General features: G+C 49.3%; 1 protein-coding gene across 8 annotated transcripts in view; it reads left to right on the top strand.

The window, feature by feature from the left end:
• FMNL2 (formin like 2) overlaps positions 1–17,430 on the top strand; it is a 97,033-nt gene that overhangs the window by 46,975 nt on the left and 32,628 nt on the right. For 7 of the 8 annotated variants that reach the window (XM_015869096.2, XM_015869101.2, XM_015869098.2 and 4 more), the window contains exons 3-8: positions 3,433–3,513; positions 6,121–6,197; positions 6,946–7,029; positions 8,357–8,509; positions 16,134–16,242; positions 17,353–17,429. In XM_015869096.2, coding sequence (XP_015724582.1) covers positions 3,433–3,513; positions 6,121–6,197; positions 6,946–7,029; positions 8,357–8,509; positions 16,134–16,242; positions 17,353–17,429 — 581 coding nt within the window. Of the gene's footprint in view, positions 1–3,432; positions 3,514–6,120; positions 6,198–6,945; positions 7,030–8,356; positions 8,510–9,783; positions 9,983–16,133; positions 16,243–17,352; position 17,430 lie in introns of those variants that run through there. The other variant, XM_032445683.1, reaches the window with a different exon arrangement.

Raw genomic sequence — 17,430 nt, 5'->3', positions numbered from 1 at the left:
TGCTGTGTCAAAGTTTTGCCATCAGAAACAAACAGTGCTATAATCAGCCCATGGAAGAATGTCTGAAACCACAGAGGGACCCTGAGACTATCTTCATTGACACTGAGCTGAAAGGAGCTTTGGCTGTAGTTGTTAGATCATGTTCTTAGGAGGAAAGAAATGTTTATTGCTGAGCCCTCCATCCTGCCAGAAGCTGTGTGGTGACTGAGTGCTTCACATCAGCTCACGCTGCCCAGATGTGCTTCTACAGGGCAAATGGTGTGCAGCTTTCCCAGCAGTGCCGACTCAGACCCACTGAATGCTTACCTGGACTGTGTGAGCCCTGAGAGCAGGAAGAGCCAGCAAGGGTAACGGTAATAACAGATGTCATTAACACAGAAAGCATCCTGAATGTTTTTGGAAGCAGAATATTTCTGGAAAAGCCACAATTTCCTGGTTTCAGAACAAATACATTTCCCAGATTGAGGTGAAGAAGGGATGTATTCAGTTCTTCTTAGGACTGCATGGAAAGGGAAATGCAGGAATGTAGCAGTTCCTCCTCGTTGCTGAAGTGAAACCCCTGGCCTCCCTTACCGTATCCACCAGGTGAAATTTGCTTGGTGAAATTTGGGGAGGTGAGTTGGGGTTGGAAGCACTGTGTGTCTGTGGGGCAGACCCCTGGCCTCACACAGTGGGAGACTCACAGCCTGATACGTTTTCATTTTGAAAACACATTTGGCCCACGAGTAGTTGTGGGTTGCCAAAGGAGGAGAGGACAGGAAAAAGCAATAGGTTTAGCTCTGTTATTTCCGGTACTTATTTCTGGTTAGGGGAGGATAGCAGTAGGGTTTGCCTCCTCGGGGAAGGAAGAGCTGAGGAAGCAGAGGAAAGGGACCCACATTTCCCTGCGTGGGACCTGGTGGTGGCTGCAGGCTTCCCCAAGGCTGCAACCCAAATAATTCCGCTATGTGATAATGAGCGGTATTTATTTAGTGACCTTGCTGTAGAGATCATTACACAAGTACATAATTGTGGCTGGATTTAAGAAAACAAACAAACAGAAGTGTGTGCTATCTGCGTCACAGACTGCTGGGCTTGCTTGCTGAGTCTCTTCAAGTGGTTCATGTTGAAGACTTAAGTTATTAACCCTGTGGCTGGGAAAGCTCGTGCTGCTTAGCAGGTGATGCCCCATTCCTGAATGGGAGATATGGCTCTGAAAGAGTAAAATAGCTTCTCTGGAGGATTATGTATAACGCAGCAGAGCCAATGGCATTAGGAGCTCCCCAAAAGGAGGATCAGTCCCATAGCTGTCCCCCTGCTGCCCACACCTCCCACACTGCTGCCTCCAGGGATGGCCCAGTCCTCCTGCTGCCCCAGGGCAGTGCTTGGGAACAGCCAGCACGCTGCTATCATGATGCTTCAATTGCTCAGGAGGACATCAGTGTTCCTGCCTCTGTTGTCTCTCCACAAGGAGCAGGGTTGCACACCCATCTGCAGCCCTTCCTGCGATGCCACGCTGCTTCTTGCACTTGGCTCTCCCAGCAGCCTGGCAGCAGTTCCAATTAGCAGCAATTTAACTACAGTTGTGACATTTCCTCAGTGGTCGTATAGGCACAGGGACAGAAGAGTCTGATGAAGAGAGAGACACACGAGCACGTGAACTGAACACACAAGCTTCCTTGGCCCCCTGGCAATTCACCAGCCCGATAACAAGCTGGTGGCAGTGATTGCCGCCTCTCTCAGCTGTTAGATTGGGCCTCTTGAAACCAGTCCTGTGTGTGGCTGCTTGTTACATGAGGGCTTGTTCTCTGCTGTTATGGGCTGCGTGATCCAAATGTTCCCTATTCACCTCCATCATCACAAACTGTTAATTTCTCTAAGGTTTAAAGGGTGTGAAGGGGCTGACCCTGGGCACACAGCTCTGTAGTTCCTGAGCTGTTTTTGAGATAAAAAGGCAGTACCGAGTTCCAGGGCTTGCATCTTGGCTCATCCATCTGTGAAGGTGCATGGTTCCTGTTATAATGCAGGGCAGAAACGTCTGCTTTCTGTCTTTAGGAGCCGTGGCTTGGGGCTGCTGGACCCCAGGGTAGATTTGTGGGTTCATTTTTTCTCTCTGACGGTGATAAATAGCCTTTTTTACAGCAAGTAGCAGGATAATAACAGGAACAAGTTTGGTGTTCAGACAGTGTGTTCTGGTACTGGCAGCAGCATGCTCCTTGCTAGGAAATAGCATCCAGTTAGTGCAGGCAGAATTGCATCCTGCTCTCATATGTGGGGTTTCAAGTATCAGTTACAGAATGTGAAGCTGTAGCACCAGGAGGAAATTGTTATGAGGCCTTTCCTCAAGAGAAAGGGCAGAATAGTTTACAACTCTTCCAGGATGCAAATAGTATCAGAACGTTCGGTAATGCTCTTAGCAGGTCTGGACGCAGCGTTCTCCTTGCAGACTAACTCATGTTTCACTGCAGCTCCTTAGAGCTGGGGAGATGAGGGGAGAGCAGTGGGTGGTGTGCACCTTGCTGAAGTCCAGGCTTTGATGCCATCTCCCATAACATCCTTGTAGGTAGCTGTAGGAAGTTTGGGGTTGGTGAGTGGGCAGCGAGGTAAACTGAGAACAGGCTGGAGGAGTAACCACACACATCAGTGTGGGTCATGGGCTGAGCTGCTGGAAAGGAGCTCTGCAGAGAAGGACCTGGGTGTCCTGGTGGACAACAGGGTGATGGTGAGCCAGTGGTGTGCCCTGGTGGCCAAGAGGGCCAACGGGACCCTGTGGTGCATTGCACATAGCGCAGCCAGCAGGGCAGGAGGTGCTGCTCCCCTCTGCTCTGCCCTGGGGGGCACTGCTGGAGCACTGCGTCCAGTGCTGGGCTCCCCAGTTCAGGGCAGACTGGGAACTGCTGGGAGAGCCCCATGGAGGGCTGCAGAGCTGATGGGGGATGGAGCATCTCCTGATGGGGACAGGCTGAGAGCCCTGCGGAAAACCCAAAGGAGAGAGGGCTGAGGGGGTATGAGTGGTGTTGACCCACACCTGAAGTGCAGGGGGATGTGGTTGGGCTCTGTTCTGAAGTGCCTTTCAATCCAGCATGAGCAAGTACTTGCTCTTGCAGCACTTCTCTTGCCCTCCATTATTCCTGCTGAACAGAGGCTCTGCAGTCCCAGGTGTATTTGTTTGTGTCTGTAACTGGAATTCAAAACTGTGATTGAATATGTAAGCCATATTTTTATGCATCCAATATAAATACCAAATTTCAGAAAATCAAGATACATGTAAATATGGTTTATTTGCATGCATATGGTATATGTGTAGATTATAGATGAATATAGGGTATGTACGTATATATTTACAGCGTGTTCTGTTTGAATATGTATGTGTATGCATGCACTTCATACATATCCTAAGTAAATACAGAAAATGTTATTGATGGTTGATGTTTCTTCTTACATCCTTTCCAGGAAAGGTTCCAAGTGAAGAATCCCCCGCACACGTACATCCAGAAGCTGAAGGGCTACCTGGACCCAGCTGTCACCAGGAAGGTGAGGAGCATCCTGTTTCCTCCTGGCTGTCCTTTGTTCCTGCAGGAGGAGCTCCTGGGGTCCTGACTCCTTCCTGCCTTTGTGTGCAGGGCCCCATGGAGCTCTCAGAAAAGTCCTGGAGATGTAACAAAATGCAGAGAGAGAGGAAGGTTGGAAAGGCACTGCGGCTTTTGTGGCTTAGAAAGCAGAACAGATGTTGCAAAGAAGAGGGCCATCTGACACATGAAACAAATTGTTTTAATATCTTTAGCTCCAATAAACAGTCTGACAAATTGTCACTGAGCTGTGCTCCAGGTCTGGCTTCCCATGAGGGCAGTGCTGGTGGCAGATAAATCCCATGTCGATGGCACCTCTCTCACCCTGTGGAAGGGATGATGTTGCAGCTCTATGTCTTGTTCTCTGGGTATGCACATGAAATGACTGCACACAGTCACCTGCTGCTGGCAGAGCCATAAGAGAGCCCCATCTGTATCTCTGTGTAATACATCTCCAGAGCTGGCTGCTTCTGACACTTCTGCACCACTCCTGTTGGCTTACTAATAGCCTCTAGGATTTCAGAAGTGCATAAATTCACGTCCTGTTTAGAGGACCATCACCAAACCTTTGGTATTCACTCGCATTGGACGTCAGCTCATATCCTGTGTTGATCGTTATAGCAGCCTAAAGAGAAGGCAGCAGGGCAAGCAGTTCCTGCCGTCGGCTGGCTCTCAGTGCTGCCCTGACAATTGCTGCTTTGTGTTGCCGTGCAATTAGCCGAGCTGGGAGCCCTGTGGTAAGATGTGCATCCTGGCACATTGCTGGGGCCAGGGCTGGCTGGAAAGGCAGCAGTGCACCCTGCTCTGCAGGCACAGGAGGTGGGCACCCTGCCCTGCTGCCCGCACCCTCCTTGCTCTTGTCCTGGGGGCTGCACTGATGCCTTCTGACAGCGCTTCTCTTGTTGGAGGCTGCCACAAGGAGCAGGAAACCATTTAGGAGGAAACCTTGAAATGTGCCTGCAGCTGGTTATGTGGGTTTTGTTTTGTTTTGTTTTGTTTTTTAATCTGAACAGGGGTCTTTGTGTTTTTCTCCTGCAGGGTTTTTGAAATTCATTTAGTGTTTGGCTTTGCTCTGTGGTGAGCACACATTGAAGTCTTTCTTATCCTAATGCTGCTCTAAGAGTCCCATGACAAATGACAAAACTGAAGGAGCCTAAAAATAACTGCATTGAGTTCCTCCCTTTTGTTGTGTTATTCTGTACCAACAGCAGCCTTTCCTCAGCCGGGGCCTCCAGTCAGAAAGGTTTCCAAGAGGACCTCTGGGCAGATGCTTGCTGCTGTGGGGAGGGCTCAGGTTACCCCATTATTGCTGTCACTGGGGCTGGGGCAGCGATTTCGCTTTTAAGAGGAAGTTTTTCATGCAGAGGGTGGTGACGCACTGTTCACAGGTTGCCCACGGAGGCTGTGGATGCCCCATCCCTGCAGGCATTCAAGGCCAGGCTGGATGTGGCTCTGGGCAGCCTGGGCTGCTGGTTGGTGACCCTGCACACAGCAGGGGGTTTTAGCTGGATGGGCATTGTGGGCCTTTTCAACCCAGGCCATTCTGTGATTCTGTAACTCCCAGCACTGCCAAGAGAAAGTCTGTCCTGGTACTGCTGTTATCTGTGTGCTTGGGGCTGTCATTGAGACCCTAATGACTTTCCAGGGTAGCAGTGTCTATCTCATTTGAGGAGGGACATAGAAAACCTGAAGGGTGGAGTGTGTTCACCAAGACCTCACAGTGAGACTCATTTTGTGCTGCCCATGGTTTTCTGAGCCCAATAAGCCACTGGTGCTAACTGGGCTGTGCCAAAGCCCTTGTGAAAAGGGCTGCTGGTAACCTTCCAAAGGCCATCAAGGCAAGGTGAGTTCTGGGCTTTCATCATTCCCCCCTCAATCCATCCACTCCTGAAGATGGTTCAGGGCATGGTCCTTGGAGCGTCACTGTGTCTTGACAGTTCACAACCCTTCAAGCCAGCATGTCACATCTGCGTGGGCTCTAATGGTGGCCAAGTTGGTTTGTAAATGCTGCAGTTCCAAGGTGACACTCATCATCCACATCATTCATGGCCACCATTTGAAGACCTCTTTCCAGCTTCTGGTTTTGCAGATGCTATTTTGGGTGCCCAAGTTATTACAGTGTGTGGATGGGAGCATGCATGTGTTTCATTATAGACTTGCACCTTCAAGTTTAGTCATTATACAGAACCTGCAGCATTTTTTTGGTGTGGGGATAGAGTTGCAAAAACAAGATTAAAGCACAGGGCTGAGGGTGAAGTCCAGGCGCTGTCGTTCTCGGTGGACAGTTTGATACTGAAACAAAGCCTGTACTGTAAAGAAATGCGTGTTTATCTCCAGGGTTTTCCTTTTCTTAATCCTGGAAACTCAAAAATGTGCATGGGAGCAGCATTTATTTTCCTGCATTTGTTTTTGTTGACTGCCTGGCTATTGCTGTTGCATTCCTGAGGATCTGGAGGGCTCTCAGTTTACCCCAATGTTTTATTTGTTCAATCTGTGCCGTAAGAGATGCTGATATTTTTAATAGCGTCGTGGGAGTCCTAAGAGCTATTTTTGCCTTCTCACTCCGTTGCAGAAATTCAGGAGACGAGTCCAGGAATCTACACAAGTACTCCGAGAACTGGAAATTTCTTTGCGAACAAACCACATTGGGTAAGAATTTTCGATGCCCTCTGTTTTCATTGGATTCACGTCTGCTTGTGGATGTCCTTCACATTGCATGCTAAGCAGTGATAGCACCAGTTGGTTATTGGAGTCTGAAGGGTCCTGGGAAGGGCTGGCTGGGCAGCCCTGATCTATTTGTGGTGGGGTTAATGCACATCTCCATTAGGCCAGGAAAAAACTCCAACCAACTTCTTCTCACCACTGGTAACACAGGGCAGGAGTGAGAATATTGGCTCTAGAGTAGCAACAGTATTGCAGCTATGAAAGTATGTATATTAAAACACGCTGGCTTATGGCTTTAACACAATATGGTTTGTGAAGCCTGACCATAAGTAGTGTTGCCAGTATTTTGCTTTCACAAAGCAGAAATTTCTTCTCAAATAGCAAAAGAAACGCAGGGACTCGAGGCTTTATTGAAGAGGTCACATTCTGCTGGCTGGTTCCATCTGTCTGCTCAGGGTCCCAGCACCAGAAGCCTCATTGTGCCGGCTGTATGGTTTATTCTGTTTTTGAGCTCTGATCCCAGTGTGTGCACAGCCACCTTACACCCATTTTACAGGGTGCTGCCCTCATTGCTAGGAACAAGATTAGTGTTAAGATCTAGCTTAGTTAGCTGCTATTGCTCCTTCCTGGGTGTCTTTCCTGTGGCGGATTTGTCTCCAGTTTCTCTGGAAAGAATTGCAGTAGTTGCACAAGCCCAGTGCAATGCTCTGATGTCTCCTGATTTTTCCAACAGGTGGGTCAGGGAGTTCTTGAATGAAGAAAACAAAGGCCTGGACGTACTAGTGGAGTACTTGTCGTTTGCACAGTATGCAGTCACGTAAGTAAGGCTTGCCTCTGCTGGGGCTTTGAGGTCCCTTCTAAACCAAGCTATCCCATGGTTCTGTGATCTTTAAGGTCCCTTCCAACCCAACCATTCTGTGGTTCTTTAAGGACCCTTCCAACACAAGCCATTCCATGGTTTTATGAGTATATTTAAGGTCATACCAACACGGATTTTAGCTTTGGAGCCTCAGACTGTCTTAGGGTATAGTGCGAAACCAATTCAGGCACTGCCTGCTCTGTTCCAAGCCACATCCCCACCCTGACCGCTTCCCATGTGCCATTCTGTCTCATGGCCAGCTTGGAGTTGGATTTAATCATTTAGGCAATAAATCATTAAACATACTCTGCTAAAACAAATAAGGAGAAAATCCGTTTCCATTAGTCATTAGATCACACAGTTTGAAATGGATGCTCAGGTGAGGAGCTGGTTTTGCATGTCCACACGTTTTCCTTTCCATACATTGGAGCAATCTATTTTTATACAAAATAGTATGAAAACAAGCAATGAGTTAAAGATACCATTGTAGTGTTGGGAACTTGAGCAGAGCTGATGGTTTGTTTATAAAGTGATGCCATCAGATGTACATTTGCCATCACACAGAAATTGAGATTCTTGGTGGAGTTGCAGTCAAATTAATGAAGGAAAATTATATGTTTAAGAAGTCACTAATGCTGGAAAATACTGCACAGCAAAAAGATGGGTTTTGTAAAGACTTTGTTCCTAAAATTACACGAATGCGTGCATGTTATCCTGCTGGGTTTTTTCCCTCTCTGACGTGGTAAACATGAGTAATAACCTCAAGAGCTGTAAGGGGAACAAGCAGTTTTTCCTTGCAATAGCAGTATGGTGGGCACAGGGTCAGAAATCAAGGAGAATGTGTAATGATGATGCTAATATATCAACTTGAGGCTGGTGGGGGCCAGTGGGCCGGTGTGAACTCTTTGTAAGGGAGGAATCTGTACTTTTACATGTCCATTTATTAGAATAAAATGGAGACAGCTTTGAGTGTTCTTCCTCTTTCCTTCAAGGCAAGGCTGTTCATCTGCAAAGTTTATTTTACACTGAAGTACAATAACGCGTGGCTGTTTGATCCTTCTGAGCTGTGGTTAGCTTCCCCCTTTTGGCAGGGACAGAATTTGCTGCAGTGTGGATTTGAAGCTCGCTCTGAACTGCAGCTGAGGGGAAATTAGTCTGCATCGCTTTCTTCCTTTCTTTTCATAATCTTTTGGGACCTACAAAATCTGCAGATGTTTAACAGGAAGGAAAACGCTATGTGCATCTTTGCTGTCTAACCCAGCCCCAACATCTCTATTTCCTTTAGGTTTGACTTTGAAGGCTTGGAGAACAACGTGGAAAACTCAATGGACAAGTCCAAGCCTTGGAGTCGGTCGATCGAGGACCTGCACAGGGGCAGCAATTTGCCCTCACCAGTTGGCAACAGCACCTCGCGCTCAGGCAGGCACTCCACGCTGCGGTAAGGCACTGAGGCCATGCAGGTGGCCTGCAGGCAGTGAGTGCCCTGTGCCCGTGGGGCTTTCCAGTTAGGCTGGCTTTCATCTTCTCTCTTTGCACAGTGCAGGCTTGGCACATGTAGGAAATGTGTCATTGCAGTGATGGTTCTGAGGTGGAAAGAAGTGCTAAGCTCATAGTGCAGGGCAGCACTGCGGCAGTTGAGGAAGTTAGATGAGTAGTGCTGCCTCTATTTCCAGTGGCTGAGTGGTTTAAGAATGCACGGTATGTTTCCGTCAGGTACGATGTGCCTTGCCCAGAGGAAGCACTTACTGCTCTCCAAACACTGTGTCAGCATTTCCATGGGCCCAGCCAGGCCGGAGCTCTGACCTGGTGCCTCATTCAGTAAGAGCTCGTCCAAAAGCGTATCCATTCCATTCTGCACTGAACAAGGTTTATTTGTTAAGGCCATTTCTTTCCTTCAGACCTTCTGGTAACTCAAGCCACCACCTCAGGCCTTAGTTTGAAGTCTCCCTTTCTGAATACTTGTTATTTTTCTTCAGTTTGTGGAAAAGGCAAGATCGCTTCCCTGGAGCGAATGGCAGTCAGCTGTGTTACAGAACTTCATGTTCTTACAATCCTTCACTCCTACAAACCAGACTAACTAGCGTTTATAGCAGCACAGTTCATTAGGGGCACAGCTCAGAGTGCTGGATGGGGCTGTTTTTATACATGTTCTGCCTCTTCTGGCTTTTGTAGAGCTTTGTTCCGTGGTGCTGTGAGCACAAAGGAGTCCTGCAGAGATGGAAGCAGTGAGCAGATTTTTGCTGCCTTCCAGCCCAAGTTCAGCTTTGGTTTGTCAGTGCTAACATGGGCTGTGTGGCTTGTGTTCAGGACTGCCACCCATAGCTGAATGGTGGTGGATGTGGTATCTGGAAGGCATCAAAGGCATCAGGGAGAAAGTAGAGAGGAGGAGGCCAGGCACACAGTGCTGGCAAAAAGATGTGGGCTGTGGAGTGCAGCAGAATCAGTTGAGTTGTTTTTATTTAGTGCTGCAGAGGTGATTTCTGTGTTGTTGGTGTGCTTTGATTTTGATGTACTTCACAGGAGGTAGGGCCTTATGTTTGCAGGAGGAGGCCTGGTGCTGCTCTGTCTTTGGGAGCCATGTCAGTGGTTCATTGTGCCAGCAATGCATGTCAGCTCTACATAACCTGTCTCTTACACTTTTTCTCTTCATTTCCTTCCACCTGTTTTTCTTTTTTCACATCCCCCTCCTACCTTTTTTATTTTCCATTTCCACATCCCCTCCCTCTTCCAAACCTCCCTTCCTGACCTTCCCTTCTGCATCCCTGACCCTCCTGCCTTCACATGCCATCAGCATGGTCTCTCGAACCGAGCAGCTTCAACTCAAACACCACCAGGGCTGCTTTTCTTCCGGCTGCCTCTGGAGTGGCTTCACTTGGCGCTCTGCTGATGGGGCCTCGAGCCAGAAAACCTTGTAAGTGCCAGGGTGAGGTGACACTGCATGGGGCTGCCCTGTGTGTGGGGCCCTGTACTGCTCCCATGCCATATAATCCCATAATCGCACTGCGTGGGGAGCAGCCCTGAGTGCTGGGGAGCCTCAGCCTACCCGCTGTGTGCTTATCGCATTATAGCTTCCCACTGTAGTCTGCTTCCATAGAATGAGCTTAGCTAGAAGGAAATAAAGCATGTTTTCCTTAGAAACAAGATATTAGTTTGCTTGTTGTATTGCAGAAAGCTTTATCCCTGAGACACCTGACCTTAATCGTTGTGTGCCTTTGTTAATGTTTTAAATAGAAGTGCTGCTGGAGCGTTGGCTCACTCTTAGATGTGGGCAGGGGCTGCTGGGTTCGGGAGTGACCTGGGCTGGGGCCCCAGCAGTGCCTGGCACCGTGTGATTCTCTGACAGCAGCTGTGTGTGTTGTTTTGCAGCATGAAGGCCTGTGTTCTGCAGGGGTGGGTTTTCTGTGGATGGGGACTGTGTGCGATAGGAGAAGTAATGGCACGGAATGTTTTTGTGAGTTATTTTTTAGTAATTTTTGGATGAATTTATAAATACCGTGCACCACACACGCATACCAAATAGTGCTGACATTTGGTTTGAACAGACACATTTTGAGCTGCCTTTAGCACGTGGTTCTCTCAAGTTGGTGCCTGTTTGCAGTGTTGCAGTGCTGCTCTCTGCCTGCCCTCAGCTGCAGTCACTGCAGCCCTTAGGATGTGTCCACACAGAGGTATGGTAGCAGGAGATGAGCACAGAATCACTCTTGGAGTGCTGGGCAGGGCTGCACCCTTTAATGCTTGCAAGTGGCGCAGCTCTGTTGTAGCAGTTGGTTTCTTTGCAAGTAGCTGTGCCATGGTATCCCCCATGTGCGGTACATGGGCAAGATGTGGGGTGCCCTGTGCAAGGTGCCTGCTGCCAAGAGCAGGGTGCCCTGCAGCACAGCCCTCCTGCAGCCTCTCCATCCATCCCCTTGCGGGGCTGGCTCTCCATTTCCAATCTGTAACTTTTCTGGACTTCCTGGAGCTGTCGTTAGCAGTGTTAGGCCTTGCCAGTTCCCTGCTCCATGTTTCTGTGGCAACTGAGATATTTTTTTTGCCAGAAGAGGCACAGGGATTTGGGAGGCAAACACCAAAATGAGGGCAGAAGGATAAAAACGGGGATGAATCGTAGGGGATTTTGTTGCTGCTTTTTGGGAGGGAAAAGAGCAGTACTTTGATATGAGATTCAGACTTTCCTTTTGGCTAAATATTCATACAGTCTTAGCCATGTCCCAGCCCATTAGAAATTCCCTTTCTTCTGAGTCAGATATTTCAGTTTCTATGTGGATTCAATTCAGAAACTTAATTTTTTCTTAATCCAAAAATAGCCTTTGAGCGCATTGAAAAATTGGACTCTCCTTTGGCACTGCTTCTTATGCTGCATGTTTGCAATTGGATGCTGCCATTAACGCTGTGCAGCTGCATCTCTGTGTCAGGCTCTGTGCTCTGCTGCTGGCCCTGTGCTGGTGCTGCGGCTGGGGAGGGAGGGGGAGACCAAAGCAAACTGTCTCTATTGCTTTTCTGGCTTTTTGGAAGCAGCAAAGTTCTCTGCAGCTTTCCAGGTGGATGACTTTGCCAGATTCCGTCAGATAAGAGAAAAACTGGAGGCCCAGGATCATTCATTCTCTTCACATTTGAGGCTCAAAACCTTGTTGCCTTGGTTTGGAATGACAGAAGGGAAAGGTTTGGGCACTGTGGCCACCTTCTCTGCATCACCCAGCATCTTTGTGCCCTGATAGCAGCACAGTGCTTGGGGGGGCTCCCGGAGGCCCTGTGCACGCTGCACAAGGAGCAAGCTCAGGATCCCCATACCCAACGGATCCCTCTGCAAGAGGAGTAATCCCAAATGTGCAGCAAATAGCAGTGTGTCCCACTTTCAGAGCCCCTGTCTGCTGTCAGAACAGCATTCCTATTGCAAACACCTCCAAATTCCCAATGGAACCAGGAGTCCCAGTGCACGCAGGTCCGCTCTTCTGGGCAGGGTGGCAGGGGAGCATGGTTGCGGTGCTGGCAGAGAGCTGCTGGAGCTTTTGTTTGCTATGAGTGCTTTACAGTGCAGCTCTGTGCCATGGGTTGGGTGCACATCCTCGCCCCCTGCATGGAGATCCCCTCGGAGCTGCCGGCAGTGGCAGCAGCTTGGTTTGAGCTGTGTGCACACTTACCATGCTGGGAAGGGCTATACTTGGAGCATCCCATTTGTGTAGGTGTTTTAATGAGCTGTCCACATGAGCTGTTCTGCGCTCTCACACGTTGCATTTCAGTACAACTGATGAACTAGTTCTTCCAGAGCAGCTCTGGGTGAGGAGGAGGACCTGGCACTGCATTGCAGCCTGCCTCCAGCCTCTCCTGGCAGTGCTGCTCCCACATAGCTGTGGTGTCCCTCTGGGGAGCGCTGGGTGCTGGCACAGCCTGGCCCTGTCCCACCACTGGGCACTGTGAGGTGTGACACAGCCACACGTGGTTGGGTTTCTGCTGCTGCTGTTTTCAGAAGTAGGGTTTTATAGTTCTCCCTTAAAGGGGGAGCGGAGAAAACAAAAGCGGAGCCATCTGAATTGAATTAGCAGAGTAAACACGCTCTTGGTGACGCATCTCTGACCTGCAGCAGGCAGGAAATCAGAAGCAGCAGCTCAGCCAGATGCTTGATGTTTGCTAGCAAGAAATAGAATAAAGGCAGGAGCAGATTGTCCATGCTGTGTGAAGGGAGGTGGTGGGGACTACTGCTGGCCTGCACTGCACAGGGAGGGGACAGGCTCAGGGTGTTGCAGTCAGCATCAGAAAGCATCATACTCCCTGATCCCATCATTGGAGAAGAGTTTCTGTACAGAAAAAGCCCGTCACTTCTTGACACTCATGCTTGTGAGAAGAAATTTGCATCTCTTCAAGGATACCTGTCTAAATATTGGGCAGAATCCTGTCTGTGCTGGGGATGTTTTCCCTGCGCCGCAGCTCTCAGTTGCAGGTTGCATGTGGGTTTCTCAGCCCGGCCACACAGTGGTCTGGATGGGCACAGGGGGTGCTGCCTGTTCCCCAGCCCCAGAGCAGGAGGGCGGCTTTGGTGGGCACTGGGCTGGGAATGCCAAGCTCCAGCTTCGTGCTTGGTTCTCTCGGCTGGGGGAGCCCAGCTCCCACTTGGTACATGTGTGAAGGCGCTCTGAAATGGGGGGAGATGGAGCAGCAGACACAGAGGAGGATTGTTCCTTCTTGATACAGGTCTCATTGCTCTGCTTATTAAAATTTAAAAGAAAGTAATGTATGCAGCCTTGAGCAGTTCCAACCTGAGATAAGCTGTTATAGCGAAGAGCTCTGTATGACTGGAAAAGGCTTTCCATCTTTTTATTGAGGCACTTCTCATATTTAGTGAGCTGCCTGTGGAAGTGATGTGTTGTGCTCACATGTTGTGCAGCTGTGTGTTGTTGACACCCAACAGATACAGACAGGTCAGGAGACTGTCGCCTGGACAGTATTCCCCCAAGTACAGGTGTAGGTAAACCTTCCTTAGCTTTGCTCCTCACAGTGTGGGTTAAAGGGAAAATGCCATCCATCTCGAGAGAGTTACCCTGGAGGATCTGCAGGTCCCTTCCAACCCTTGTGATTCTGTGATGTGGTAAATTGATACTTGAGGTCTTTCTGTGTCAGTTCTGAGAATGCATTGTGGTTTTGGGGACGGCTGCAGGGAAGGGCCCATTGCAGCACCCTGTGCTCCTGCAGTGTGCAGCTGGGGCTCCTTGGCCATCCCTGGTCCCACAGGGAGCAGCAGCACAAAGCATCCAAGCACCCCAATGATTGGGATGAGATAGGATGAGAGGTGATGGCCTCAAGTTGCACCAGGAGAGAGTCAGGTTGGTATTAGGAAACACTTCTTCTCCAGAGAGCAGTCAGGCAGTCACAGCTGCCTGTGGGGTGGGGGGTCACCATCCCTAGGGTGTCCCAGAGCTGTGGGGATGTGGCACTGAGGGGTACAGGCAGTGGGCATGGGGGGTGGGTGGGGGTTGAGCACGGGGATCCAAAAGGGCTTCTCCAATCTTAATGATTCTATTATGGGACACGCTGCGGGCAGCTTGGGGTGAGGCTGCTGGCCCCATAGAGCCTTCCCTGACACAGGAGGGAGCGAGCAGCAGGGTAAAGCCAGCACCTGTGGGGTTTTGTTCACCAAATCCCAAGGTACCCAGATCTTCCCTGCATTAATCCCCTGTTCCCAGCTCATTGCCTCCCCAGTGTCTGTGCTGCGCTCCTTGGGATTTGCTGGCAGTGTGCTGAGCTCTCGCTGGGGCTCAGACAAAACTGGGTCAGATTTCCCACAAACCCAAATCGTTCTGGAGTGCCCTGAGCTGATTTATGCATTCATATCTATGGGAAAGAAGAAAAGCTGCTTGACTGAATTATGCTTTGAATTTTGGGGTTTCTTTCATGTCAGCACTGCTGGGGAATGAAGGCAACGTGCGGGCACAGCTCTGTGCAGGCCAGGCTAGTTCTGTGCCATGCTGGAGCTCCCTGTGTTTCCCCTCTCCTGCCCTGTTACTGCTTGTCCCTGTATCTGCTATTAACCTTGGCTATTAATAATTTCATTAATTGTTGATTTTATAGCTACACTTCTAAGCAAAATGAATAGCATGAATGAAGCAAGTAAGTACACAGCAGCATTGGAATTAGTGGGGTTGCTTCTCTCCTGGTACATTCTTCCATCTCAGGCATTTCAGATTTAATTCTCCCAGCCTAAGGATGATTATCTGTCAGCCCATCCTATGTTCGTTGCTCCCAATGGCTTTTCCCTCTGTGAACCAGCCCAAGTGCTTTGGCAGCGCTCTGTGGAGCTGTACAGTGAGCAGGTTTGCTGTCATCCCACCACCTGGGAATGGCATCTGATGCCACTTGGTTCCCACAGTGCAAGTCATAAGGACAGCAGGGGTACAGCTGCCCAGGGAGTGGGGGTCACCATCCCTGGGCTGTCCCAGGGCTGTGGGGATGTGGCACTGAGGGACGTGGGCAGTGGGCATGGGGCAGGGAGTTGGGTTTGACCATGGAGATCCTAGAGTGCTTTTTCAGCCTGAATAGTTCTAAGGCTGCCGCGGATGTTGCCCAGGCTGCAGAATGGCATTGGTGGGGTGAAGCTGCAGTTGTCAGAAGTAGCCTTGGCTTTACCAGTATTTACTATACCAGTTGAGTTTCATCTGCAAATTTCTTTTGCATAACAAGTGCCAGGATTTGCAGAGCTCTCAGCTGCACATGTGTCACGCTGCTTTCCTTTCTGTCTGCCTTTCAGCAGAATTTTATGCTTGCTTCCTTGGCTTTCAGTTTGGAGTGTGACAGTTTGCAGTGTGTTGGTGCCTTCCCCTCTGCTGGGCTGCAGCTGGGGACATGCAGGACCAGCCGCAGGCTCTGTCACTTTGTTCTCACCTCTCTCTTACATAGGAGTAACTTAGGATTAAAAAATTGCTGCCTATTAAACACTGTACATGGCCGTAAGAATATACATGTATTTCATATGGCAGCCTGTCTCCTTGTCTCCAATTTCCTGTGCTCAGCTCACAAAGCATGGTTTTCCTTAAAGAAAATAAGCAGCAACTTGGGAAGAGCTGAAATGTGGGTTTCATTTACGATGCTGTAGAAGCAGCGGATTGAAAGATTTCCCTTTGTGTTTATTCTGTGCACTTATTGAATTGAACTCAAGGTTGATTTACCAGCTAGGGGTTACAATTAGGATAATTAATGCCTCTGTTTGGGGACAGTTCCTAAGGGCTGGGTTTCCTCAGTTTGGAGAGCTTTCAGGAAGCTCAGCTGCAGAACAGAATAGAGGCACAATTCTTCAACAAAATGCACCAGAAATTAATACATTTGCTGCTGCCTACAAACGTGCAGTTTCATTAAAGTCCGTGCAGTTGCTGGTATGGGTCAATGCACACCAGCAGGGCACAGCTGGAAGCACAGAGCCCATCTCTGTCGGGGTGCTCTGCCCTTCCCTGATGTCTGCTGTGTGGAGGTTCCACAGAACTGAGAAATGTGTGCGTTTAGCCCAGTGGAGGAATATTGCTTCCTTCCTCCCGCCTAAGAATAGCCCTGTGACTGATGGAGGCTGTTTCTGTTTGCAGGTACAATACTTTACCGAGCCGAAGAACTCTAAAGAACTCCAGACTAGTGAGTAAGAAGGACGATGTCCATGTCTGCATCATGTGTTTACGTGCCATCATGAACTACCAGGTACTGCCCTTCTCATTCTTCTGGCCCGCAGCGCCGTTGTTGTTGGGGGGAAAGGTTAAGCTGCACACGGGACAGGTGAAACTGATGTGAAGGATGGAATTCTTATTGTCAGACAGTGTAGCTGGGAGCTGCCTGGCACAGTCCTTGTGCACCCGCACGGTTGGCACGCGTGAGGACACAGATAAGAGCACACGCATGTTCCTGTTTGCAGTGCTGGGCTGTGTTGGGACTAACTCATTGGACATGCACTTGTGTGATGACTGCTGTCAGAATTTAGCATTAACCTGGTGGAAAGAAGAGGATTTTTGAAGTGTTCTTGTTAGACATTGGTGGAAAAGAGAAGTTTTCACTTTGCTGTATGTTGATTGCGAGGCTGTTGTGGTAACTGCAAGTCAAAGAATAAACTGCACCAAACTAATCGTTTTTCCATGAGTTTCTTCTCTACTTGGAGGTGTGCTGTGGTCACATGGCATGCCCAGGTCACTTCTGAGATGCCAGATTTTTTGCTAAACCAGTAACAACTAACAGTTATGTGCTTCAAGGAAAGCCTGGCATGAGTCGTGTGGTCTTACAGGGGGCTTCTGGCACTGCAGGAGCTCTGACAGAGCTCCCTACCTCTGATGGGAAGGTGGCAAACAACAGTGCAGTTGTGGTAATAACCCATGCTGTGTTTTCCAAAGCAGTTCCTTTCTTTGGTTTTGGAAGCAGACCCAGCAGGACTCAGGCAGTCGCTGCATGCAGCAGTTGCTCCGTGGCAGCATGCATGTTGTAGAAGTGATTTTAGCCACTGAGCTGCACAGTCCCTGTTAGAGAGGAAATGGCACACTTGGCTGTCGGTGTTAACAGTGCTGGGGAAGGAGGAGCAGAGGGGCTGGCAGTGGGGTGGGATCAGCCCTGGGACCCCTTTGGGTGGCCAGTATGGCCAGGCTGAGTGCTTTGGGCATGGCAGTGACAGTGGAGCAGATGGGCATGGTGTGAGATGGGAATGTGCTGAGTGTGTCTTGGTGATCTCAACAGCCGGGTCCGGTCAGACACGCGTAATTTGTTGGGATTTAAAATGAATTATTTTAGTTTTGGAGCAGAAACATTATTTTCCTCTTCTCTTTTCAGTATGGATTCAATATGGTCATGTCGCACCCGCATGCCGTTAACGAAATTGCACTAAGCCTGAACAACAAGAATCCCAGG

The sequence above is a fragment of the Coturnix japonica genome, chromosome 7 (genome assembly GCF_001577835.2).
Source record: "Coturnix japonica isolate 7356 chromosome 7, Coturnix japonica 2.1, whole genome shotgun sequence".
Classification (NCBI taxonomy): domain Eukaryota; kingdom Metazoa; phylum Chordata; class Aves; order Galliformes; family Phasianidae; genus Coturnix; species Coturnix japonica.
Note: the sequence above shows the minus strand (reverse complement) of the source record. Positions and strands in the feature narration are given on the sequence as shown.